This window comes from Aythya marila (assembly GCF_965140915.1).
Source record: "Aythya marila genome assembly, chromosome: 6".
NCBI classification, from domain to species: Eukaryota; Metazoa; Chordata; class Aves; order Anseriformes; family Anatidae; genus Aythya; species Aythya marila.
This window is the reverse complement of record NC_139047.1, coordinates 14,529,325-14,557,015: the sequence shown is the minus strand read 5'-3', so window position 1 is coordinate 14,557,015 and position 27,691 is coordinate 14,529,325. Positions and strand designations below refer to the sequence as shown.

Below are 27,691 nucleotides of genomic sequence, written 5' to 3'. Positions count from 1 at the left end.
TATCTACTGCTCACAGTTTTCTGTGTGTGATAATCGGAGCCATTCCTGCAGTAAGTGATTGAGTACTTGGAAAGAGGCACAGATGTTAACATACGTGCGAGAGCACTCGCTAGCTGCAGGCAAGTGGGAAGTAAGAGCTGCAGAAAGTAAGAGCACTCTGGGATTAACCAGCCTCTTAGGGAGTGTGCAGGCATTGACTATTCCCACTGTAGAGCTAAGAAAAGTTTTCCTCTGGATGTCAGAAAATTTTTGTTTGGGTGTTGTTTTTTGTTTGTTTGTATGTTTTGTTTGTTTGGTTGGTTGGTTTGTTTTTCATACTGCATTCAGACTTTCAGTTAATATTTTAATTTATTAAATGGATGGGAGAATCTCTATCAGAGTTTAGGGACTGGAGACATGTTAGTTTGAATTAATGAATGCTCCCAAAGGCAGTATTAATTTAGTATCTAAAGTGGGCTGAATAGACAAAACCCTCTGATTTAGCACCAGAAGGCTAGAACTTCTGTGTAACAGAGCCATTTCTCTGAGCAACACAGGTTCTGTTCCCATTTGTAGGTGGCATCGCTTTCACTACCAACAGTCCTTTCTGTGCTCTTTAATGAGCTATGTTTAAAGTTAATGAGACTTCTGTGCATGAAGAGTTTGCCAGCCAGGACTGTAGACAGCAATGAGGTACCTGATTAGTACAAAATGTGATGCTTTCGTGTCTTGGACTTCTGCCCAGTGAGAGCCAATTCTGTTGGCCACATCAGATAAATTCACATAAGTCACCAAAGAATTGCAGACCAGGAATGGCTGTTGGTTGCTACTGGATCAGACTAGACTCTGACCAGTCAGCTAGGGAAATATCCTGCACTCCAAACACTGGAGGATCCATTTATAAACATTTAAAAATACATGCGACAAGATGGAGCTGTTAGACTGGAATATCCTCTTTAGAATGATACCGCCTGACCATTAAATGTCTATGAAAAAAAGGTTTAAATAGCACAGTGACTCACCAAGAAGTTATTGAGCTGGGTAAATAAATCTTTCTTCAGATTTTATTGATCGGTGTGAAAGAGCTCGTGAAGTAAAATATGGCTTTTTCTTTAAGCAGCTTCACAGAGGAATTCTGGCCTTTGCACAGAGTTTTTGTTTTGTTTTGTTTCACTACCCTTAAGTTCAGGAGTAGTTAATTTATGTATAATAGGGGAAAGATGGATTTTTTTCCTTTAATTCAAACGTTGTTTTAATGGGGATAATATACCGATATTTTAAACATATTTTTTTCTTCTGTTTCTTGCCGCAATATTCTTTAATCAACAATCTTTTATTGGCCAAGTGCTAGTCTAAAAGAGCTATGAAGCCTGGACTCCCTCCCTCCCACCCCCCTCTGCCAACGATGGAGTTTATACCGATGGCACTGAGCACTATTGTTTGAACGGACGTCTCAACACCAAGTGGATGTGACTTATACCAAGTAATACAAATACACCAAGACTGCCTAGCCCATCCTAGCTGTGGTTTTACTTGGCAGCTCTCGCTATTCTCAGTTTAGAATTTTATTCTCATGTTTTTTGTCCTACCACTAGTCACAACTATAAGACAACTTGGTCAACGCCTTAAAGTCAATACTATTATCACTCTGGAATTTCTTGCATTTCCCAAGGAAAGGAAATGCATTAATTTTAGAGCTGAGTCAAGCCCATAAATGAATCAGTATATTGCATAGATATATGACAAAACATTTTTGTAAATAACTGGTCTTGCAAACTGGGCTGGTCAGTTCCAGGTGACAATCAAGGGGCATGTCCTCTGTGCTTGCTTATACATATATATTGTGTGGACTTTGGTGATGAGGAATAATCTCAAGTTTATATTTGGTGGGGGTTGTTTTGTTTTATTTAAATTATAAAGAATAACTGTTTATATAGATTATTTTCCTTTCCTTCTCCAGCCTTAATTTCTGAGCTCACTGGCAAATTTCAGCCCAATGCTAGGAGGGAAGAGAACTTAGCATTATGTTTCAGTCTGTTTCATAAAGCAGATAGTTGGACAGATAAGTGGCAAAGGCTGCACCATGAAGTCTCTCATCAGACAACAAAAATCTATAGAATAGAGACATTACAAATGCTCCAATGATGGAAGACTCAATGGAAGTAAAATATCTACCCACAAAACCTGAATCCATAGGATACTTGATTGCCTCCATTCTGGAGCTGATGAAACTTCAACTGATACATTGAAAAATAAATAAATCTGTCTGGTGAGTAGAAAATAGTATAGTATGCTGGTCACATCTGGGTATGCTATGCTGATTTGTTTTGCTGTCCTCTGGATCATTGTTAGGCAGTGAACATACTCCATACCTCAATATATGTTAAAAAGTTGAATTATTTAAAATGCAGAGTTCTACCAGTGATTTCAGTGACAGCAAGAATAAGACAAAATATTGGTAGGCTGCTTTTCATTGTGGAGGATAAGATAAACAAATGGCTTTTAAATGCAGGCAAATCTATCTCTTCTCTGTTTTTTGGGTTGTTTCTTTATCAGCCATTTGGAACACAATATTTGAAAAGGATGAGGGAGAACATTATAAGTGAAATGACTGTCTTGCAGTTCTTCAGCTGTAAAAAGAACACAGAACTCTGTAGTATAGGATACATATGCGTAAATGGACACTGTCCTAGAGCCATAGTCTTGTAAGGATGTTGCTCAGGAAGGGAATGATAGTCTCTAAAATTAAAGAAGTCTCTAGAATTAAAGAATTAAAAATTAACAGCATTGAAGGAGAGAATTCAGAGTCAGTTTTAAAATTGAAATGAACCACACTTAATATTCTACATCTGTGGAGTATTTTTCCCTTAGACTGCTTTCTTGGCAAAGATCATATCTTCAAAAATTACAACGGCCCATTGACATAGTTCAGTGATGTGAGTGTGTTTACATCTTGGATGATTTAGAACCACTTTTACTCTCTCCTCTTCTATATGGAGTGTTTTTTTTTTTCATACATTTATGTACAGTTGGACTCAACTGCCTCCATCCGATTTGGTGGTGCAGCTGTAATCCTCTTCAGTACAGATATCCGGCTCTTCCTTTAGAAACTTCCTCTTGCTATACTATAGTTCTTGTGAACGCCCTAACGGAAGTGGTTTTTTTCCTCCTTCCTTCTGCTGCAAGAGGTCCTAGAAATACGGGTCACTTTATAAAACAGGTAATATTAAGTTTGAAAAGAGCCCAAAGTGCACTACTATTACAAAAAAAGTCTGTATGGAAACATCATGTATATCACTTATATAAACAAAATGACTGGTAAAGCTATAGACACTGTCTGAACACTTTAATTTATTAGAGTAAAACTGCTAGATGATTTTCCATCCTTTTTATTCCATATGGTTGAGAGAGAACATCTGTCTGGTAACAGTAATGGTTCCAAACCAGTATAGGATTTTCTTCTTTGTAAAGAAAGATACTGGAATGACACTCCAGATGCAATTGCCTTTAACTTGCAACATTTCACTTTAAATACATAATTTAAAAAAAAAAGAAAACATTTTTAAAAATGAAATGCATTATGTTGTTTCATGAGCATCATTTTCATTTAGTATTTTATGGAACATGTGTATTTTATAGGGTGCAAGGAGACTCTCTGTTCTGCCTTAGCAAATTACCTTTTCTGTTACTTGATTTAGGTTCCTGCAAGCTTTGATGGTATGAAAAAAAAAATAAGGTTTCCTTTTGTATGTTAAGAAAATCCTCAAAGGTCTAAAATGGCTGATGCTCCTGGAGTGCTTTGTCAGTATTCTGAGAGAGACAAGGATTTCAAAAGGCTTAACACAATACGATCTTAGAGGTCTTTTCCAACCTTAATGATTCTGTGATTCTAAATAGAGGGTGTCCTATGAGACACAAGAAAATGCTGGTTGATCTTCTGCTCTTGCTAGAAACAGGACAAGGGTGCTGAGATGCACTTGGAGAAGCTAGGAAGTTGCCAAAGCAACTTGAAGAGATATCTGCACCTTCCCAACAGCCATCACCTTGAAGGAGCCTCCAGCCTTTTGCTTTCATTTGCAGATGCATGATATGTATTGGAGAAGTCAGAAGACCAAATTGCCCATCCCTGAAGTGGGCCATCAAACACAGAATATCACAAAAGACAGTACAAGACCTTTCTCCTTTGACACACAATAGCTATTGCTGGTATCTTGCCAGGTTGTCATTTTCATTTATAGTATAACAGAGGCCTAAGTAGACTTTTTTTTTTTTTTTTTTTTTTAATAGTCTTGACTCAGAAAGAAATTGCTTAATTTAACACAGTGCATTTACTAAAATGGAGCTGTGGAAACTTTAAAGATGTACATGACACCATGCTATGTGTTTCTTTGCATTCTCTTGCCCTTGAACACACACCCTGCCAAAGCAAATAACTGCACAATATTTATCATAGTTTTGTTACTATGTAGGAATGCTTTTTGTTATGATGTTTGTTAAGGTGAACTATTTGTTAGCTCCTCCTCTCTTCTGTGTGGAAAAAACCAACCACATTGAAATCCAGTTGTAGTCGGGATATATTGCTGACTGGGAACTGCTTGTCCCAAGATCAGACCTACACTAGGCAGCAGCATGAAGTTTCTTCTCTTGTCAAGAGCTGGTTCTCACTGCAATTAGGAAGTCCAATGGAAGTGCTTTTTTTGTTTGTTTGTTTGTTTTTTCCTTATAGTATCATTCCTCTAAATGTTCCAGCCTTTAAAATTACAGGTCTTCAGTCAAAAGGCATTTAACAGGGTGTTAGCCACAGTATTGGTATGCTCTGAGCTTGTCTTTCAGGGGGATGCTAGGTTCTGCCCTCTGGGAAATAATGAAGGATCCCTTGATGCCCAGATCCAGCAGGAAAGCAGTCTGCTCATGCCCAAAGCATAGGAAAGCATAACTGTAGCACAGCAGGAAAGTGCTACTCATGGTGAACTTGGACACTGGGATGAGTCCCCAGAGGAAGTGGTGGAAGTGCCTTGTTTATGTCTCTTTGAATTATGTAGGAATGATTTTTTTATTTTTTATTTTTTTTAGATAATCCTGTATCTGAAATAATCCTCTGCAGGGAAATAAAAAAAAGAAACCATCTTCAAAGCTTTTTACTCTTTGAAGAACAAAAGACAGTAATTTGATTTAGCAGGATACCTTGGTCTAAATTGTACCTGTGTGTATTCATATATATTTATATACACGTTTATGTATACAGGTCCAATGCCCAGATGACATATGTAAAAGTTTTTTTAATTATTATTATTAATATATTTATTTATTTATTTATTTATTTATATTATGATGCCAAGCAGTACTGGTATGGTGCTATGGTTATAAACCTATTTCAGGAATCTATGCTGTAGTAATTCTTTCTTATCTAGCTACTGCTAATGTATTTTCAGTTTTAATAGTTTCAAAAGTAATTTGGAAAAAGCAAGTTGGCCTGTTTTAAGTGACAAGAATTTCTGACAGGATTTTTTTCCCCAGTCACTTATTTCTTTGAAGTACAACTAAGAAATCACCATCTGAAGTGAGAGGAGCTTTCATTACAAAACACTTTTTGGTTACAAGTAGAGAAAGAAATGAGAAGCCAGACATTTTCCATAGAAATAAGACCTACTTAATATGGTGAGTGTTCGATCCTTATCCATATAGAGTCAAAAGGGAACTTTCTGGGACGTGATAAAAAGGTGCAAGTGAGAGCCCACGCCGTATGTGGCAGGCATTGCAGGACTGCATTGTGAAAAGCTAGTGGCTGCTGTTTACATTTCAAACATTCCCTGAATATGTGTTGTCACAACAGACAAGCAATTATAGGCAATAATGTCAGTAATTTGTGGATTAAGAACTCCTTAAGGATGTATTGGCACAGCAGACAGTAGCCGCTTTTAGCTTGCAACTGTTCAGCCTCAGCTCTTCGCTGTGCCAACGAAACTGTTACTTCCCAGAAGCTATTGTGTTCCCTGAGAAGCAGCAAAACAATCGGATAGTGAAATCTCTCACACTGCTCCTACCACCCACAGGATTCTGCAGCGGCTCTCGCCAAATGTACCAACCTCAAAGATTCATTTTTAACAGATATACCTATGGATGCATATGCATAAAACAGAAATATTGGCTATTAGCTAGAGTAACAATGTGCTAGGCTCTTATGAGCAAACCCAGAAAAATCAGTTTTTAAGACTCCAGGGCTATAAATACACCCGTGTGAAACTTCAGTCGAGCAGGAAGCCACAGCACAGCGTCTGGTGGTGTGGGGCAGGTGGTGGGCCCCTAACTCACCTTGCTGGGAACAGACATGGCTCAGAACATGGCCCAAACTTGATGGGAAAAAGAAAAATAAAAAATTGTATTGTGTGAGCCTAGTAATTCAGCACCTTTTCCCGAAGCCAGCAGTAAGAGGGACCTGGAAGGCTTCTCTCTCCCAGGTGCCACGGCTGCGGGTGAGCTGGCGGGGCTCAGCGGCAGCCCGCAACCCCCGGGGGTGCGGCGGGGGAGCCCCCGCCCGTCGGCGCGGTGCTGCGCGGTGCGGTGCGGCTCCGCACGGCCCCGGCAGGAGGCGAGCTGCCGCCGGCCCCGCTGCCATCACGTGGCCGCCGGGTTTTCTCCCCGCAGCGGTATGAGGAAGTCACAGCCGCCGCCGCCGCCGTCCGCAGCCTCGGCGGGCGCAGCCTCCGCCGCCGCCTCCCCGCCGCGCGATATGTGGGTACCGCGGGTCGGGACGGGACGGGACGGGACGGGATGCAATGGGGTGGGGGACAGCGTGTGGGTGCGGGTGGCACGGCACGGCTCGGCTCCTTTCCCGTCCCGCCCCGTCCCATCGCCTCCCCTTCTCTTCCCTTCCCTTCCCCGCAGGGTGGCTCCGAGCCGCGGTCGCCTCCCGGCGTGAAGCCGCCGTCGCGATGGAGGAGCCCCCGGCGGCGGAGGAGTGGCAGGGGGCGACCCAGAAGAGGAAGGCCTGGGCCAAGAGCCGGGACTCCTGGCAGGCGTCGGAAGCGGAGGACTTCTCGGCAGCGGCGGCGGAGCTGGCCCGCGGCGAGGAGGAGGAGGAGGAGGAAGACGACGAGGAAGAGGAGGAGGAGGAGGAGGAGGAGGACCACGCCGGCGGCAAGCTGCCGCCGGCCGCAGAAGCAGGTCAGGGCGGGGGGCGGCGGGGCCGGGGACCCCCGAGGGGGGCGGCCGGGCGGTTGCTGACTGCCGGCTCTTCTCTCCTGCTCTGCCCGCAGGCCACAGCGTGCCCAACGAGAAGATCGCGATATGGCTGAAGGACTGCAGGTGGGTGCTGCCGCTGCTGCTGCTGCTGCTGCTGCGGGGGGCGAACCCACCTCCCTGGGGGGCGTCTGCACCCCGGGATGCAGAGCGGGCTTTGGCAGCGGTGCTGCTGCAGGGCGGGAGGGGGACGAGCTGCCACTGGGCACCTTTACTCTCAGTGTGACATGCAGGGAGGCTGCAGACTTTCTGAAGTCCTCTGGCAGGGGAGCAACTCTGCTCGGGAGAGGAAGGCAGCGTTGTTTTGGAAGCTGCTCAGTGCCCCGCAGAGGGGCTCCAGCTTAATGCCTTGCCTGTTGCCCGGTTCTTACTCCAGCTTTAAAGAAACTGCTTATGTGGCAGTGGCCTCTGTGCTTAGGGGTCTGCAGGAGCAGTGCAGCATAGGCTGGCTGGATTTAGCCAAGTCTCTGTCAGTCTGCTACCGTATGGAGCGACTTCCTTAACTCGAGGTGATTCTGGTGCTGTTACAAAATACGCTGTGGGTGTTTAGAGCAGGCTGACTGCAGTACTTTTTCTTCAGCCTCGGTCACATAAAAGCATAAATGCTACATCCCGTTGGAGCTGCTTCTCTCCTGTCTTTTTCTCCATTCAGTTCTAGCAGCCCTTGGAGCCAGGGCTGGTGAGGGGAAGTGAACAATTAGCTTTACAGTAGTTAACAAAATTTCAAGATCTCCCCTTCTTTTGAGTGCAGCTACTTTAAGATGAAGATTTACCTCTACGATTAGCTGTGCCTTTATGATCTTTTGATCCAGTAAGCGGCTGAGCTGAGCTTACTTCTGTAACTGAAGTGAGGATTTCGTTCTGGTTGGAGTGTCCTCAGTGTAGTTTTCTTCACAATCGCTCCAGGCCGTGCCTTGGGAGGGGGTGTTGGCAGCAAGAGTCTTGAAATCATGCTGTACCCCAAAATCCAATGTTCAAACCAGACAAGCTGTTCTCCCAAAATGCAAAAATGGGAGAAGATTTTTCTGAATTTACCTGAAATTAGACCTAAATAAGTATATCCTTGAAAGTCTAATGAAGCATGTCCATAAATTTTATAGATTTGGTGCTTTATGAAAACTATTTTTTGAGTTGGGAGAGGAAAAAACGAAGGACCAAAGGGGGAAGAGGCCCTTGAGGGAGAAATGCTTGCTAATGTGGCTGTGGCGCTTTTCTCAGTATCTGCAGGATTTTTGTCTAGAACCTTCCCTGGCACTGTAGTCCTTTCCGTTTTGGTACATAATTTAAGGAATAGCACACTATTGCAAATGTGCAGAACAAACAGCTAATTGATGGTCACAAATCTTGAATAATAATACAGAGCTTGCTCTTTTATTCGTGTCCTCTAGCAATCTGTTGTTAAAACCAGCTCCCAGCGCTTCAGTGGAATGTGTATGCATTGCTGGCAGTTGATTCACGAAATGTGGGAATCTTATTTTACACTCAAATTCTGTATCTTAGCCTTTTGCTGATATAGAGACACAAGCTTTAGCTAATGCTTCTCTGTGAAATCCTTTGTGTCCCTTTCACAGAAGTCTTTTAAAGTGTAGTTATACTGTTGTAAATATTTTCAGAAGAATCTTATGTCTCATCAGAAAGATAACATTTGAATTGTTTTTTTTTAAAGATCTCTTAAACCAAAATATCTGAGCTGGAGTCAGCCTCTGAGTCTGTAGCATGCAGAGGGCATGCAGATACTGCTCATATCATATGGGAGGTACGATCTCAGCTGCCTGAAGTAGCACACAGTTCCTTGTGTTTTAAAATCACAGAGTGGGTTAGTTTCTATGTATATGGTATACATGGGAGCAGTAGTAGCTAGATACGTGCAGGAAAATGATTATTCAACTTACATTGTTATAACATGACTGTATGTACAGAAACCCTGAACTGCTTGACTCCTGAGAACAATGTATGTATGAAAAGAGGAAAGTGTAAAAGGTGTCAGAACAGCCCTATAGATACTATGCTATTGTTTATAAAAAGAATACTTGAAAACAACAGTTGTGAAAACCTATGATTGTTTTCAACCAAGATAATTATTATTTAATAACACTGCTTTTGCCGTGGAGCTTTGTTTGCTACAAAGTGTGGGGAATGTATGCAAACTGATCTGTTTCTGGTCTATCGCACAACTGCTTTCTTACAAGTTAGCCCTGCTACAAAAATATAACCATTACTATAAACAAGCATTCATTTACTAAAATAAAGTATTTTCTCTGTTACGTATTTTCTAAAAAGTCATTCCCATTTTGTCTGAGTTTATATCAGCTTTTGTGAAAAGTACATTAGAATAAAATTGGCACATTTCAAATCCCATTTTCTGGTTTGAGTTGGCAGTAGCACAAAAAAAATTATTATCAACCCACTGCATAAACAGATCTGCTTATAAGATTTACTCCTTTGTTTGTTTCCAAAAGCATCAATGGTGTTATAAGTTAGATAAAAAGAGTTACTATTTGTCCTGTGTTAAACCTGTTAGCAGTTTGGAGCTCATGTTGCTTGGCATATCTGTTTCACATCTGCTTTGGAGGAGAGATGAGTGTTACTTGTATCCCATGCTTTTTAACTTTGTTAAAGAAAAAAAATACTAATAAAAGAAAAAGGCAGCAAAACAAGAAAAGCAAGCATGTATCACACTGTGATAAGAATTACAGAGGCTTCAGAAATGTCAGATGTTACCCAAAGTTTCCGGTTTGCTCATGTTTTGGGAATCGCGTGCCTTTGAAAAAGGGACTTTTCTCTCCTCCAGAAGCTTGACAAGGCATTTTGAAGCAATGAGAAAGCTTGCAAAAACTTCCAGTTTTAACTCCTGTTGAACTAAGATGGGAAGAGAAAGTGTTTGTATTACACTGATAGAAAAGGAGAAATGTCTGTCAGCTGTGCGGTGGTGTGTGTTACTTTAATTCCGTAAGTTTAAACTCCTCCAGTAGCACAGGGGGTGTCGGAGGTATTTAGGAACTATCTCCTGTAGATACACAGGAAATGAGTTCTTGAAATGCCTCAGAAAGAAGAGGTTTTGTTTTTTTTGCTTCAATTTTAAAATAAACACTGCTCCTACTCAAGTAAGGCTGCAAAAGCGGAGGTTTAAATGGCATTTCCAGCACCGTGCAAAACCCTCGTATTGCTCATGCAGGCGGCCTGCCACCAGTGGCAGCTGAGGCTGCAGGACTGGGGAGAGCCCCAGGCCCTACGCAGGCCCTGCACAGCGCCCTCTTACCTGTGTCCCGGGACACAGTGGGATGAACCTCCCACTCCTGCATACACCGCCGCTGGAATTAAGTCATTGGTACAATATGGTAATAAATGTGTGACTCATCCATGTGGGAATGCGAATGAAAAATTGCAGGGCTCCTTGGCCCAAGTGGCCCCTGACTCCAGCCTTTCCCAATGCTGGGGTGCTTCCAGGCCCCTCCATTCTCTCCCCTGTGTCCCCACATGAAGGTGGCAGGGCCTGTGGCTGTGCCTCTGGAGCTCCTTCACATGGAGTGGCCTCCAAACCATCCCTGTCACAGGGTGCCTGGGGACAAGCTCTGGGGAGCTGGCTCAAGGGTGCTGCCACTGGAAAACAGTCCTACACCAAGAAGCAGAGCTGTTCCTGCTGTTGTTCACAAGGATTTTGGTGTGGGTGCTTGTCCCTTGTTTAAATTTGTGCCTCACCTGCTTCTTAAATGCAGGTTTTCCAAAGGAAGGGGATGCAGTGCAGCTGTATGTGTGTGCAGGAGCGTGAGCAGGGAAGCAGACAGACAGAGCTGCTTTTTCTGTAGCCACCAATACGCTGCAGCGCTGACGGGCTTGACTTCTGAAAGAAATGCCAGCTTCAGTGGTTGTTTTCACTGCTTTCTGCCAGTTGGTTCATGCAGCCCTGAGCTTGACCAGCAGCACATTTCTGTATGGAAAAGACGGAGGTGCTGGAGTAGCCACCAGGGAACAGGAGGGAGAAGGAGAAGGTGCCTGTTATAGCCACTGTGCGAGCAGGGGGCTCGGTTGTAACCACAGAGCACAGGGCTGGCTGGAGTGTGAAGGGCCTAGACGGCCTGCCCTAACTTCTTTGAAACCCTGACACAAAACCTACACAGAAATCCAGGAGACTGAGTCTCTGTGGACCTTGTCCTGTCACCTGCAACACATTGGTGCACCTAGCTGCTTCTGCTGTTTGAGTTGGCCTCTTGCTGCAGTGCCTTTTCTTTGCTTTTCAAAAGACACGTCAAAGTGAGCTTGCTTCCTATCAGCGCGCTGCATGGGGAAACTGAACTATTTTCGGGGCGGGGGGAGAGTTGTAAAGTATAAGGTCTGTTACAAAGCAGATGCAAACTTCTGTTGCTTAATTTGGCCATGACACCAAAACAAATACTGTATCAGAGCACTGTTTGCCTCAAGTTCCTTGGGCAGGTTTATATATTTGTCTAATTAAAAACCCAAATGAAACATACATAATATAGGCACATAAATCATCCGCTTTTTCCTTCTTTATGAGTGTTATATTTCTGAATTTGTTTTGGACTTTGAGTATTATGCTGCACTACTTAACAGTGACAGGTCTTTTTAGTTAGAAATCTCTCAGAGACAAGACAAAGAAATACCCAGATAAAGTAAATAAATTTAATGAGAGTGCAGAAAGGGATTGGACCTGTTACTTGCATGGTTTCTGCTGCTAATTTTGGACACAGTGGGATTTGAAAAATCTACTGCCTTTCAAGGAATAGCCATATCAGCGATCATGTACATAAGAGCTAATATAAAGAGTCAATAAAATGCCATCACTGGCAAGTGACAGCTGACATAGCTATCTACGTTTTTATCTTCTTTTTGATCAGTAAATGCAGTTTTTCACCCCTCTCTCCAAAGCTTGAGGTAAATCTATGGTAAGAAGTTTTAAATTTGTAGAAAATGGGTAAGGTTTTTATCATATAAATGAGATTGTGTTAGTCCATTCAAACCCCATGCTTGGTTTTTGGGTGTTTTGCTCAGAATTCTATGATTTTCCTTGAGAGAGGGCTGCCGGCCCTGAAGCTCTGACACCAGCTCGTGCCTTAGTACTGCAGTCGTTATCAACCTGTTTTGTTGTTTTTCCCTACAAAGCCTATTTGTTCAGAGGGCTGGGGATTGCTTAGGAAGTTATTGCCAGTCCTCATATGTTTGTGCTTTCTGGGGGCGGAGGGAGGGACAACCGCTGCTATCACAAGCTTGTTGCACGCTGTAAGGAAGGACATGAAGCAGCAAGTTTTTAAGTTGGTATTAATCTCTTCTGTGGTTTCAGAACGCCTCTGGGAGCCTCCCTGGATGAGCAGAGCAATCCTCTGTTGAAGGGTAAGGAAAGGTTTTACCTACTGAGATCTTTTTTTCTGAAAAGCAAGCTCTTGTGTATGTTCACCCGAGACCTCGGCAATTTAACAGTGGCACAAATGACAGTCTAGTTGGCCTTGCTGAATTATTCTCACTTAGAAGCAGTTGTGCCTAAGAAACTCAGGAAAGGAGGGTAAAGATCCCTGTTCAGTCTTTCTGGAGAGTTTAGTAAGCCTTTAAAAAAAAAAAAAAAAAAAGCAGAATGAGGAGTTTTATCTCTGAGCTGGCGAGCATTTGGTAGTCTCTGCATCTAATAGGTCAGGTTGCCACACCTGAAAATTTTACTATCTGAGCAGGTCCGAATACTAAAGTTCAAAGTACAGTGAGAATTTGCAGGTAGTGACACAGCATAGACGAGTTACTGGCTGTCTCTGGAGTCTTTGCTTGAACTCTTAATCTGGGATAGGGAGAGAGAGAGGGGAATGCCTAACCTGGACTCAAACTTTGGATCCCCCTGGTAAGAGGTCTGGAGGCTAATGTAGCAGCAGAAGGAACAGATATGGTGGGTAATACTCCTAGGTTTGTACTTGCAATTAATTTGCTTGCAATCTGATTTGGGGATGTTTCTGGGCATAAAGCTAAAACAGTGCTGTAGTTGTTTTCTTTCTTTCTTTTTTTTTTTTTATGTTCTCAAATGTAACTTCTTTGTGCATTTTTAGTGTATGACTAATGCAGGGATTGTAAATATGGTCTAGTTATATCCTGTTGTATCAACTGAAGTGTTTTGCTAATACCTTTAGTTAAGCTGTTAAAAAGAAAACACTGCAGCATTACAGTTGTTGAACTGCTAACTGTACATTTTCAGGCATGCTGGTGAGAAATGGAGGAAGTTTTGAAGATGACTTATCCCTGGGAGCCGAAGGTGGGTGTGGCAGGATTATGACTTTTTCTATCAAAAAAAGAATCATGTTCAGTCATCTGATTTTTATTTTGAAAGATAGCATTTCCTTTTAGGTCAAAGTAAAGCTGACTAGAAAACCAGCACATAACACATAGGAGAATGCAAGTAGATACGCTTTCTGAGTTTATAAGAATATTGTGTTTGTTAAACATGCTGGTCTAACCTGAAGGTCAGAGTCAGCCCTGAGTTCCTTCTGCCCTCACATGCTAAAGCCCACAGCTGCAGCACAGCCCAGAGTACTTGCTGGAGCTGTGTGAAAGTGTTTTCCCCTACGTGTTGTTCTTGTCCATGGGTTCCTCTTGACAGTTGTGCATGCCCCACTTCCACTGAAACTCTTGGGAGTGGCAAGTGCAGGCTTTTGAAAGGAGAAATGAAATTCTGTCAGCCACAAGGCAAACTCATTAAGAACTAAATGCTTTTAAAAATGAAAAATGTCAAAGCTGAGTAAGTAATTTGGATCAGGCATATTATATATTCTGCCATTGTTAGATGCCTTCCTTTTCTTTCTCTTTCCCTTTTTAAAGGGAAGGAGATGTGGCTAGTCTTGGTTGGTTTAGCCTCCCTCCATAGCTTCCTCTGTTCATCGTGGGGTAGAGGTGTCCACAAACCAACTAACAGAAAACTTCTAACAGTAGATCCTGAAATAAAATAGCACAAAATAGTTTCTCAAACTGGGTGCCAGTGGTATCTTCAGGATAGGAGCTCTAAGATTGTATCTGTTATCGGTCAAATAAATTTAAAAAACAACCTTCATCTTTCAGTGTTTCTTCAACTACAGCTTTTAGAAAGTGTTAGAACTTGTGTAGTAGACAGCCGCTTTATCCACAGCTGCCTTGCTAGTGATTTTGAAGTATTGGGACACAGCCTGGAGAAGGAAGTATCTTTAATATTTAAAGACTCAAGACTTCTGAGGAAAACAGTTGATCTGATAATGATGGAGAAGCAGTAACTTACTCACTTACTGCAATAGATTAAACAGGATTAATTTTATTTTTTTCTGTCAGTCTTTTCCGCTTGTTAGATTGCCAGCAGTGTGAAGATTTCATAGAAAAAGTTTCTTTTTAACAATCATCCAAGATCTGAGCATGTGACTAAGAATATGGGAGTCAGCACATTTTAGAAAATCATGTCACTTTTTTTTTTTCTTTTTTTTTTTTAATTTCAATTTTCCCCCTCATCATTCTCAAGGATTTCTGCTCTTGGGGAGCAGAAAGTCATTTCCCTCCTTTTCAGATGAACATGGTCTCAGTGCTAGAATTGCTGGTTCATTTCCATGTGCAAGGACAGGGGTGTTTCTGTGGGGCTTTGCTTCTGTGAGAGAACAACGGGACAACAGAGCTGCCTGGAGCAGCGCTGCGTGCCCTGTCATACAGAGAGCCTGGCTGCTGGAAGCCAGAGCCCTGTGAGAATGGCGTGGAGGGCACTGGACAGAGTTCCGTAAGCCCAGCACCCTGCTGAGCTGTTAAAATCCATGGTCCAGCAGCTAGAACTAGTCAACAATTAATCCATGTAGATAGGCTTGCTTTCATATTATATGCAAGGATATTTAAAAAAATGCACGTTCTGCATTTTGTATATATTTAAATTCCTTCGTTATGTCTCTGAAAAGGGAGGTGGTGAGGTTTCCATGTTTTACTCCCCGTTGCTGACATTTCCCTTGGAGGCACAGCGAGTTTAGATGCAGGGTTTTCCTGGCAGCATTTGACATACCTTTGCTCTTTCCATAGCTGATTCCGAGGGTTGCTATGACATATGTGCGCTCCTTGCCTCTCTTCTGTGGCAAGTTTGTTAATATTGAGTCGCCTCTTTGGGGGAACTCATAATTTAAGGCTGGGACTCAGCTCTCTTCTTTGACAGGGTGTTGATGTTGTAGGAGAATAATGCTGCCTGGGGTGCTGACGTGTGGAGCTGAGCTGCTGCAGCTTCAGAAAGGGCCGGGTTCCCCGCAGGGGGGCTGGTGATCAGGTGCCTGGCATCTGGTGGCTGGCCTCCTCAAGAGTCCCTTCTTGGTGTAGCTTTGGTTTATGCATTGCACAGCTTGGAGAGCCAGGGCCCGGCCCCCACCAAGAGTTAACTGTATTGGTTTAAGGACACGCACACAGTCTCTGTACCTGGCCATGGGCACCAGCTGCTCTTCTCTTCTAGCTGAGCAATCTTCACATGACTGCATCTCCTCCTCCTCCCCCTTCAGCTGGTAATCATGTCTTCAACTGCAAAGCAATAAATTGTCTGTTTATATAACAATTGCCAACTTACTGCATGTAAAACTTCAAGTTAATATGATTCATTACGGCAAGTAAACATGAGTCTGTGCGAGATTTTATTTTAGACAAAGCCTGAATAAACCAGATTGTCTTTATATCAGCTGTAAACTAGGAACACTTGACAATCATATTTATATGGAAAGAAAAATCTGGCACATGCAGGAGTATTCATAGAAGCGCTTGTTGGCTACTTTTTCATGTCACTTGTGGGTAGTGTAATTGTGAGGAGCTTTGTGCATAACAACTTCTTGTTTCTCTACAGCTAATCATCTACGAAGTGATACCCAAATGGAAACATGGTAAATGTCTCTTTTTTTTATTTCTTTACTTCAGAGAAATATTTATATTGAAGGGAGAGGTGGAGAGGGTGCAGTGGATGTCGTGAAGGCTACCCCAGAGCTAAAGCTCTTCTGGTCCTGCCAGTCTATGTGAGAAGGAAAGAGAAAATCTAGATAGCACAGAAATAGTCAATATGAAATGCAGAAAAAAAAAAAAAGCAGATTTTAATTATTCCAGCAGACGTGAAGTAGTTTTGGGGGATGACAGGGGATGGGAATGACACAGAGAAACAAGATCTGAGTAACTGTGGTATGATTTACCTTCTTTAGCTCACTGATCCCTCACCATTTCTGTTTTTGCCTGTCAGATCAGGTGTCCTTTGGGAGTAGGGAAAAAGACTTAGAGAGGAGAAGCTCCTGCTTTATGGGGATAGCTTCTGAATTAAATGTACTGTAAATAAAACCCCTGCTGGGACTCCAGCAAACACTGGCACAGCCTCGCTGCTCCTCCTTAGCTGGGCTCTGTAAATGTGCTCTCAGGTGAATCCTCTCACCTTTGGTTTCTTTGTGGTTGTTCTGCTGTGTGCGCACTAGGATTTGCATGGTAAAATTCCCCCTCGGCAGGTTTGTCCCTAAGAGTACGTAACAGTACGTCTGAGCCCGAGGTACCAGCTAACGCTGAGCAGGCTTCTCCAGACACAGGAAGGAAATAGCTTGGGATTGGGAAAGAAACTGGCCCGCACTCCCTCTTGGAGCTCATCTTGCTCCGTTTCCTCCAGCCTGGAGCCTCTTTGCTTTCCTCAGGAGCCTGCCGGGTGCAGCCAAGGGTGAGGGAGGGCGGCAGCAGGGCCGGGTGGTCCTGCCTGAGGAGGCAGCAGGCTGGGCAGGGGCAGGCTGGGCAGGGCAGGGCAGCTTGCCCGAGGCTGGGCTTCCTCGCTGGAGGAGGGTGGGATCGGGGAGGGTGGGGCAGCCGGGGGAGATCGGGGTTTGTTTTCTCAGCTTGCATTTGCCTTCAAATACTTAGAGTCTACATACGTTTTTACTGAGGCGTCCCAGGGCTCGCTTTTGTTATTGTATTTCAATAAGTGACATGGCTAATATAAACCAGATAACGCTGAACGGGGAAAGAGAAATTCAGCAGCATTGGAGACTTAGCTCCACTCTGAGACGGAGAATCAAATCCCCGAACAAAAGGGGTTTATCACAGTGGTCCTGTCCATTTGTGTTGACAGCAATGGTATGCTGGCGAAGGAGAGGAGGCTTCAGTTCCACCAGAAGGGGAGAAGTATGAACTCCACCGGCTCTGGAAAAAGCAGTGCAACTGTTTCAAGGTAAAAGAGTGCTATGCTTTGAAGGTCATGGCGCAGTTCAGTGGAATTTGGCTCTGTTTTGCTGGCAAAACTTACTTCTTCTGTTCCTAAGTTAAACGGACTTGGCTTGATTTATATGCATTGTTGCATTTAGTAGCCGAGAAGGGAATTTTCATTTGGTTGCTTGAAAAACTGCTATTTGTTTTCAGTTGTGGTTTGCAGTAAATACTTACGGATAGTCCTAAGCTTTAGAAACGTTTGAAATCTTAAATGGCACTTCAAAATTGGAGCTCTGCAGAGGAAGGGCTGACTTTATAAATAACAGTATCGGATCTGAGATGTGTTGGGGCTGATGTCTCTGGTGGTGTGAACCAAAACTTCAGATGCAGATATCTCCAAAATTATTTCCTAAAGTAGTCTGAGCTTTAGGAGTCAAAAGTTCAATAGACAAAGCTTGCTAGTGGACTGAACTAGTAGTTGGACAGAAGGCACTGTGTCAGACATAGACAGTAAACATCTTGTCATTTGTCTAGTGTTTCTGAATTACTGGAGCTTTATGAGGAAGATCCTGAAGAAGTGCTCTATAACCTTGGATTTGGAAGAGATGAACCAGATATTGCTTCAAAAATTCCAGCAAGATTTTTTAATTCATCGTCATTTGCCAGAGGGATAGATATCAAAGTGTTTTTGAATGCCCAGATGCAGCGCATGGAAGTGGAAAATCCAAATTTTGCTTTGACGAGTAAGTATGTTTTTGAAGCAAAGTTTATTTTTATTTTTTTCTAACTGTGTAAACAATCTCAAAAGAAGGTCTTATATCTAGTGTTCTGGCAAAACCCCCATACAGTTTAAAAGCCAAATTCCATTCAGAAGCTGTAATGACTTTCTAGCTTGGTTTTAAATGTGGTAAGAGGTGACCATCAGTGTATGACACCTTGGGACGAAGGAAAGAGATCTATAGTTGGGAAAAGAAATGAAGGGTATCCCGTAGAATGTATATTGCCTTCTGTTTTGTTTCATTCCCGTCTCTTTCTTCCAAGTTTGTCTTCTGTTGTAGATTTAGAGCACCAAAACAAATAGCTATACCCGTCTTTTTCTTGTGTTCTTCAGTATCCATGTGGTATTTTTGAAAGCTGGCGGCAGTGACCTACTTCTATGGTTGGTGAAATCTGTCAGTATTGCTATTGACTTGGACAGGAGCTTTGTTAGGTCAGGAATGAGCATTTCTGAAATGAGGGCATAGCTGAAATGTCCTGTTGTCTTTGTAGATGGATGGAGCAATCCAAGTAACACTTTTCCTGCCAGCACTCTGTAAACTAGCTTGCAGTTGTGTACCCATGTCTCTTTTTTACTTTGTGAAGACTTTCCATGCTGTTCTCCTTCTGCGTTTACCAAACAGTCTTGCAAAATTTTTCTTCCACTTCTTTTTACTGTGTGGTATCACTTTCAGCTTACTGGACTAGACAGTGTTCAGTCCATCCCTGGGACTCTTGATATAAATAGGTATTTGTTGGGGTGGGTGAATGCAGGTTGTGATGAAAATTCCCTCTTCAGATATGAAGAAAAGAGCTATCACTGCCAGTTTGTACAATGATGTAAAGATCAGCAATTCTGAGCTGTGATGACACCAAAGGTCCTCTTAAGCTCTGCCTAACGTTATGTTCTTGTGCAGGTCGTTTTCGCCAGATTGAAGTGCTTACTACTGTGGCCAACGCTTTTTCCTCCTTGTATTCTCAAGTCTCTGGGACTCCTTTGCAGAAAATTGGTAGTATGAACTCAGTGTCTTCCAGCAAAGAAGCTTCCAGCCCTCCCCCTCTAAATCGCAGCAATACAGCCAGTCGGTTAATGAAGACTTTGTCTAAGCTCAATCTGTGCAGTGCACAGCAGGCCGATGGTAGTGGCTGTCCTATAGCTTCACCTGTTGAAAAAGGGAAAAGTCCAGCTGAACTAGGGAGTGAGGAAAATGATGCTAAAAATGAATCTAAGTTACAAAAACACTCTAAGAAGAAAGACTCTCCCTCTTTTCTGGCTACTGTAAAGGAGGAGATAGCCAGTAGTCTGATGAATGCTACAGATGCTCACAAAACTGCAAGCCTGCCTGCTGGAACTGATGATAAGCAAGAGAATACTGTGCCTGTGGCAGATGTGCAAAATAGCAGGCTGGCAAACCCCCAGGACAGACTGTGTGAAGAATCCAGTCTTTTGGACTCTTCCAACCTCAGCAGCAGTTCCAACACGTCCAACAGCAGCACGTCCGAAAGCAGCGCCCCGACACAAAGGCCTCCTGTGGCATCACCCTGTGTTCCCCTTGCAAACCCCTCCATAATGAACCTCATGCTTCAGCAGAAAGACTCCTTTGAGATGGAAGAGGTAGGTGGAAATATATGACTTTGTTTTCACATACAGTTTACATAACTTGCTGGCTGCCAGCAGAGGAATGTTCCCTCCTGTGCAGTTGACAGTGTTTTCTCCAGGAATGCTTTACATTCTCTGGATGATAGGACAGTTGTCACTTTCTCTTGGTAGGCTGTGCTAATTGATACTCTTATTGAAATAATGCTGTTGACGATGATGTTGTTTCTGAAAGTCAGAGTGAATGTTCTCATTCTTCTTTTCATCAGGCGCAGGTAACTGCAGTCACTGGCAAAACCTATTAAAAACTTATTCCATTCTTAACACGATCTTTTCTTGTGGAAATAGACCTAGGTTAGACTCAATATATAAAAAAGCCTTTGTAGATTGCTAACTGTTAATCTTTATTTATTGTTACCTAAAAGTAAACTCAATATGTTTGTGGATTGAGCAAGACAGTGAAAAGTGCTGTCATGTAGGGTAAGGTGCTCATCCCATGGTTTTGGTTTTGATGGCAATCTACTGTATGTGGTTTTGTTTGTTCTCTAGAAATTAATATGATGAAACTCGCTGTTCGATGCACCTTTGGCAGTGGCTCAGATAAAAAATTCTTACTAGCTGCCTTTTAACTTCGTAAATGCATTTATCCTTTTTTTTTTTTTTTTGATTGATCATTATCCCAAAGGGATTCTAATACCCAGATTCCTCTAAGTAATTCACTTATTAGGCTAGTAAACGTGCAGCCTACAAATTAAAAAATTCATTTTTTATTTTTTATTTTTGCATAGACTCACACTTTGTATTACAAGAGCTCTCTTAAATTAGCAGATGGTTTTGTGGACACATTTTGAAGTGTCTGATGTTAACAATCCATAAGTCAACTTTTTCATTTATGTGAAATGGATATGTAAAATGAAGGGTGGTGATTTCTGTGCTGAAATGGGTGAAGAAAACAGTCCAATAGAAAGCTTTAGATTTTTACAGTGAATGGCAAAGTGATGATTTAGCAGATATTGCCTAGTGCAGTGTTTGCACTGCAGACTTTTGATCAACTTCTAGATCAACTGATGTTGTAGTTGAAGACACATAATTGAACAGAAAGAGGTAATCTAGCCTCTTGTAGTTCTTGCCGTTTGTTGAGCCTGTGTGCCATCACCCCCTTGTTGTGTAGCCATCTACGGAATGAGAACAAAAGATTGATCCAGCTGAAGGGAGGAAAAGAAACTTGGTGTATTTTGATTTATTCAAATAATTCCTGGCTTACTTTTCAGCTGCATAATTTTCTTGATCCAGTTTGTTGTGTACAGATGTTTGTGCTGGCAAAATGGGAGGAGTGTGAGTGGTGATGGCTTTTTGCTGCATTCTCAATTGTTGGACTAGTTTTATATATCTCAGAGGAGAAAACTGGATTTTGGCACTTTTAGGTGAAGTTGAAACAACTTTAAAAGCAAAACAAAAAACACAGAATTTTCTTTCAGGGTAAGTTAGACTATAAGGGGTTATGGAAGGAAGAAGGCTTACCAAACTCTGCACAAGCCAAATGCAATGCATTTGCAGAGTTTTGGTTGACACACTTTGCAGTCATGCCAGTACATAAACACAGCTGTTTTGGCATGAAGACATGTGGTGTGGGATGGAGTTGTGGTGAATTTCGTTTACGCAATCTAATATATACATATCAACTGCCTTCAGATCCCTGGCAGGAGGGATTCAGCTTTAATAATGAAACTTTAGAACAATACCTGGCAGCTTGATTTTATTTTTGTTCATCTCTAAGCAGGGTCTAATGAACAATAAACTGTACTAGAAACAGTGAAAATAACTCCTCCCACCCTCTTCTCTTGATTTGGAGTGCATTCATATGCCTAAGAAAGATGACAGATATATCAAGGAAGCTGTTTGCATGCCTTGGCGGTTTGAGTGCCCTTAGGAAGTCTGTCGCTGTGAAGATAGCTGCTGTGGGGGTGAGTCAGGGCAGGATTTCCCCCAGAGTCCCTCTCCTGAAATGGCCAATTAGAACCACGAAGGTCATTTACCAGCATCGATATTGGCTGAAGGGACGGGAGGAGAGGGGAGTGCTTCTGCGCGCTCATCTAGTGGTGCCACTGATACGGCCGGGGTGCTGTCTCCTAGCCAAGGACAGAAGGTGGAAGGTATTTAGGTGAGAAGAGGCTTGGTGGTTTGGAAGAAGCAAATTTAGCCATCAGAAACTGGGAGGCTTAAGGAAATCAAGACATCTTTCCTGGAAGGCCGATGTGATCAAAGGGCTTGTAAGATTACTTGCTGTTCCTGTTTGTTGTTGTTGTTGTTTGTTTTGATTTTTAATTTGGTAAGCCCCTTCTGTGCTCCCCTGCATTTGGGCAAAATAATCATTTACCTCTGAAAAACAGCCTTTGTCTCCTAAAGGATAAGTCTTCCAATTTATTGTGTAAGAGTAATGCTGTTTGCTTATTAATGGTGAAAAGTTCAGGCCAAGTACTTCTCAAAATCCCTCTAATTGAGAAAATGCACTCTTGTGGCTGCTATACATATGATATCAATGCAGACAGAGTATCTTCTTTAGCCAAATGCTAATTTGGGCTTTAAACTATTACTATGCTGATTTTGCATTTTTAATTTAATTGAAATTAGAAACAAAAATGTCATTGTCTTGTAATTTTGAAACTAGGCAGGCAGCCCATTAGAGAGGATTGTTAGGGGGTAGTTGCATTGGGGGTTTTGTGCATGTAGACTTGCATGTGAACCATGAGGTTTCCGTTTGTTGCCCCAAAATAAAATGCATTATAGCTTTTGAACTAAACAAAGGCCTTCCTGTTGAGATTTTAGGCATATTCTTTTCATCATTTGAGAAGTTGTCTATGAACTGCCTTCTTAATAAGGCTGTTTCACAAAGTGATTAAGTAAGAGGATTAATTTTCATTTAGTTTTAAATTTCCCAGTTGAAATCTACATGTCTTTGCATTCATTATCTTCCTGTTTTGTGGAAGACACAACAGAAGTATTTCCAGAAGTAGTACCCTGGTGAAGTCTGGAGTAGCACAGGAACATATTCCAGTTGACCTGACGATATTCATCTTCTGTTCCCTATAGATCCAGAGTACAGAGGGAGATCTACCACACGTTCCAGCTTCCCACCAGCTGGCAGTGACCAAGCCAAGGAAAGGTGAGTAGACAGCCGCGTGCTGAGACTGCTTCCCTTTCTGAAATGCTGAAATCTGAGACTTCTAAAGTTTCTCTTCTCTTTAGAAGAGAAGAAAGATGTGTGCTTCCATTTCAGTTAAATCACAGAACGTTACTGCAAAGTGGCAACCAAATTACAGGCAGGATGACAGCGCTGTAACCTCACTGCCTGTTTTCACTTTTGTGCCATTGATGATAGCTCAGTGAAACTGAAATGTTAATTTAAATTGTATGGGATTTTTTTTTCCCCCTAGAAAATCCTGTAATTTAAGGTACCTATTTAAACTAAAATTACATTGTTTTAAACCTAAATTGCATGGTATGACTAGCGTTTGCCTATGTGCTACTGCTTCATCTGAGGGCTGGCTGCAGAGAAGACTAGTGTCTCTGCACCCACATGGGAGTCATATTCCTTGGTGTGACAAAATGCACTGGCTTTTGAGGCTCAGGTAGTCTGTGCTTTCATCTCAAATCATTATTTATATTTTAAAGCTCGGGAGAGGTACAAGGCAGATAAATTTTGTGATTGTTACTGGCCTTTGCCCAAAGTTGGAAAATTAAGTTTGTTCTCTAACTGTTATGTGTAATTAATGAACTAGATCTTGTTGCATTTAGCTACATGCCTAGCTTTGATGCAGTATCTTGGTGAAACATGACTAGCTATCTATATAAAATGCTAAAGAGAGGCACACAAACCTGTCTTAAGACACAGAGATCATCTTTTTTGCCTTTCCATAAATGAACTGACAGTCTTGTGAACTGTCAGCTGAATTACATTAGTATGGTTGAGCATGCTCTGAACCTGCTGAAGGTTAATGACTGGCTATTAGGGATAGCTTGTGCTACAAATTCAGCAGTGTTTTGTACAACACAGCATTGCACTTGTAAGTATTCTTTTCAGAGAAAGGTGACTTATGGAACTAGCAGCTGCAGTCAGGGAGTAGAAAAAATATGGGTATATTTTTCTTCTTCTAAAAAGCTAGTTTTGTGGCTTCGGTCCCCTGTAGATACACTACCCTCTTTCTCCATGCAAGCAAAAAAAAATTAGATGATCATGTGTATATGTGCTAAAAGGCACCTAGCAGTTCTAGCAGCGGGTCTCTAGTGTGGCAGGAGTAGTGCGTGCTGGTTTGTGTCTCCCAGCTAGTATATCCCACCTGTTTCTGAATACACTTGGCAAAGAGAATCAATGGCAGTTTGCCCTTGTTCCAGTATTGACTAGAGTTCTCAGGTAAACTGTGTTACGTGCATGTCAATGCTGATGGCAAGGCTGCATGTTTGCTAAAAATTAGTTTGGGACCAATTTTTTATTTCACCTGGAAGATGTAGAAAGTGTACAATGTTGTCATATACAGGTCACAGTAAAATTACCCAGAAGTAAAGTATTTGGTGCGAACTTACCTGAAACTTTGAAATAGTCATTTTTTTTTGCAGGTTGTTCAACACAACCGGTGTATAGTTTTGCTTTCTCAGGAAGCAGGTGTTTGCCAAATTGGAAGACATCCAGTGTCAGTGGTCACTTTGAAAATGCTGTTTGTTGTGTCTGAATGTCTAATTCTGCTCTTACAAGCAATCACTAGAGGTGGGATCAGCTTGACACTGGAGCACTGGTCTTCTGTTACAGTGCTATTTTAGCTGATGATTCTCATGGAGACTCACCACTTTCAGTGGTGTTGGCTGTGCTGTACATAAGCACCCATATATGAAAATTTGTTCCAGATATTTCCTCTGTTGGAATAAGTTAATACTTTTTTTTCTTTTTTTTTCTTCCTGTAGGGGTATTTCTGTGTTAATTAGCAGGGTTAGTGCCGTTCAATACAGAATGTTACAAACCTTGCAGTGTCATTTTACTTCTACAGAGAGCTGTGGATGCTTTCTCTGACATTTACAGCAGTTGGGAAGGCATTTGAAGAGGGTCTATAATAAGATATGAAGTATTTAAATCAAAAAATGTCTTCACTACTGAAGTAGCCTGGAGAGTAATAACATATGTTTGAAAAGCACTGAGGGTGCTGTAGCTTAGGCTCCCCATTACTGCATGTTTCACATTTCAGATTAGCTTTGCTTATAAGTGGTAAGCATATTTTTTCAAAGTGGCTTCCAAATGATTCTTTTGCTGCAGTAGTGTCTTTGTGAAACATGTCATAAGGGAGACAAAGAATTCTGGATGATGTACTTTTTAGGTTATGAAATCTAAACTTGGTGAACTAATTCACCCATTATGCCCCAAAATGGCATTCTGTTCTTTGCTGTTGCAAATCTCAAATGTAGATATCTTTTTGCTCATGGATTTTTATTTTTATTTTTATTTTTATTTTTATTTTTATTTTTATTTTTTTAAGGAACAAGTAAGCTTCAGTTGCTTTGCACTGTAAACGTACAGTGCTATTAAATGTCCGCTATTAAAAACAAAATAAACATTACAAAACAAAAGCATCCAGAAAAAAAAAAAACACCTTTTACTAAGTTATCTGGAAGGAAAGTTCATTAGTTAAAAAACAAAATTCTTCCTGACATTTATACAGCAGTACCTTCCATTCCAAAAATGCCCAACAAACAGGACAAATATAGGTACAACATGTACAGAACAAAGTATTCTCAGGGCTTTGTCAATTGTGTTTGGTTGCTGCCATCAGCAGCTTTGTGAAATTTTGAATAGCCCCAGACCTCTTTCTTTTGTGGTATCTGACACAGATATTCAAAAACAGTAACTAGTTCTGAAAATTTAGTCCTTGAAAGCGAAGAAAGCACATCAGCAGCACTTCCTGTCCTTAGCATACATGTATTATTGTATTTATGGCTCTTAGTGGGTACAGCTCCACTGTAGACAGGAGATGGGGGAGTGAGAAGAAAACATTTGGAACAGATTTAGAATTCACAGGAATCTGTGTTCGTATATCCAGAAGCTAAGAAATCCCTGGGGACTCTTTGAAGAGTTTCCGCGGGAGTGCTTCCTACAGGACTGGTTTCACTAGTGCTGGGGTGCCATGTGTGATCAATATGGGAAAACGGGGCAGCAAGTCTTTAATCCCAGAATGGAATACTTCATAACTAAGTTGGGGAGTGTCAATTTATCAATAACCTCATGAAAAACAAAGTGCTTTACCAATACTGCAAATAAAAGAAGCATAGATGTTACTGGAGCTTCACAGGCAGTTTCTGTGCATTTCTTCTCCTCTTCTGCATCAGCAGTAGAGTGACGCAGAACACATAAGACAATTATTTGATGGAACTGTTTGGATCTGTGAGACTGTTAGTCCATTGGTAGTTGAGTATTATTTTACAAAAAAATGAAGTATTTCATTGTTTGATAATGATTCTCTAAGTAATGTTTTTATTTTTTGTAAACCACAGACATGTTTCTTCATCATCTATTTCTGTGAACTATGATAGCTTATTTTCTATATTTCTGAATACCTGCATTTTTTTGGCATGTATTCCATGTATTCTAAAAGTATTTAAATATTTTGTACAACTTAAAGCAATCATCCAAGGGACATTTTCATTTGTGCTCAGTTTAACTGGGACATGAGTTTGATTGTTCCTTCTCTTTTTGTTCATCTTGGATGGTTCCTTTTCCCACACTTTCCTTACACTTTTAGAGAAAAGTATATAATAATATATCAGCCTTTGATGCTGAGTTTTCTGTATTCAGTGTAAAGAGAGGGAGCCATGTCTGATCAGCATCTCTTTGTCTTAAGACTCAGTGTTGCCAAGAGGCATTTTAACCAAGATCTAAATGTAACTTGGTAGCTTTTTTTTTTTTTTTTTGCTTCCCCCTAATCTGCTTGGATCTGAGAGACATCCAGGTGCTGTGGAGCAGGTTGTACATCTGGATCAGCAGTTGACAAGAAGGGTGGATACCATTACATACCAGCATAGCCCAATGTAATGGTTGATATTTCTAATCTTTACAGAGCCAAACCTTATCATTTCATGACCAAAGTAGTAAAGATTCCTGTTTGTTAAAACTTTTTACTGCATTTACATGGTATAGAGGAGAATTCTGAGAATGTGCAAGAGACAAAGGTAGGTTATGGTAGAAGACCACTAATCATACTTACAAAACGTCTTCTCTGATTTGCTTTAAAATGTTCAGAAAACATCCTGGTAACTTTGCAACAGGCATGGATGGCTACATTAAGGAATATATCTTTAGGTGGCACTACGGCAGTTTGAATCTGTTCATACAGCACTAATCTCTTGCCATGGATAAAGATAATGAGGCAGGTATGAGTGGGCTAGGTTGACCACTTAACTGGCAGTATCTGTCATGCAAGGCTGTCAAAGCCTGTACATCTATGTCCATATATATGTATGACTGAAAAGGAAATAGAAAGGCAGGTCAATATTTTTCTTGAGCAGTGATAAATTCCATGCAAATGAAACCAGATGCCAGTACACACACCAGTAAATTCCTTTATCTGAACTATTTGGTATCTCTCTCCTGTAGCTAAGGCTTTCAGGGCTAGTGGTGTTTGTTGTTTTTTGTGTTGTTTTTTTTTTTTCCTTTTTTTTCTCTTTTAAATTAAAATTCACCAAATGGGAAAAGAAACATAGGAGGCCAAAATCTGTGACTATTCACCTCAGAGAAGGTGGCAGCTTTCCACCAGACCCAGATGTAGTGGCAACCTGCAGTGGCAACCGTGCTTCTTCAGCAGTGTAGATTGTATTGTGTGCTTGCTATGAGCCAGGTCTGGTCTAAGTGAAGTAATCCCTATTGTCTTCACTGGGAGCTGGGTGGGGATGTCTGCCTTGTGGTAAAAAAAAAGTTGTTTATCATTGCAGGATATTGTGGCTACC

At 41.7% G+C, this 27,691-nt stretch overlaps 1 protein-coding gene across 4 annotated transcripts in view; it reads left to right on the top strand.

Annotated features, from left to right (window-relative positions):
- Positions 1–6,609: 6,609 nt before the first annotated feature.
- The window catches only part of ITPRID2 (ITPR interacting domain containing 2), a 44,687-nt gene continuing 23,605 nt past the window's right edge, over positions 6,610–27,691 (top strand). For 2 of the 4 annotated variants that reach the window (XM_082763617.1, XM_082763616.1), the window contains exons 1-10: positions 6,744–6,760; positions 6,865–7,143; positions 7,236–7,284; positions 12,518–12,567; positions 13,409–13,465; positions 16,031–16,067; positions 17,279–17,377; positions 17,890–18,098; positions 19,029–19,726; positions 22,799–22,871. In XM_082763617.1, coding sequence (XP_082619743.1) covers positions 6,751–6,760; positions 6,865–7,143; positions 7,236–7,284; positions 12,518–12,567; positions 13,409–13,465; positions 16,031–16,067; positions 17,279–17,377; positions 17,890–18,098; positions 19,029–19,726; positions 22,799–22,871 — 1,561 coding nt within the window. In that variant the 5' untranslated portion in view covers positions 6,744–6,750. Of the gene's footprint in view, positions 6,712–6,743; positions 6,761–6,864; positions 7,144–7,235; positions 7,285–12,517; positions 12,568–13,408; positions 13,466–16,030; positions 16,068–17,278; positions 17,378–17,889; positions 18,099–19,028; positions 19,727–22,798; positions 22,872–27,691 lie in introns of those variants that run through there. The other 2 variants (XM_082763619.1, XM_082763618.1) reach the window with 2 other exon arrangements.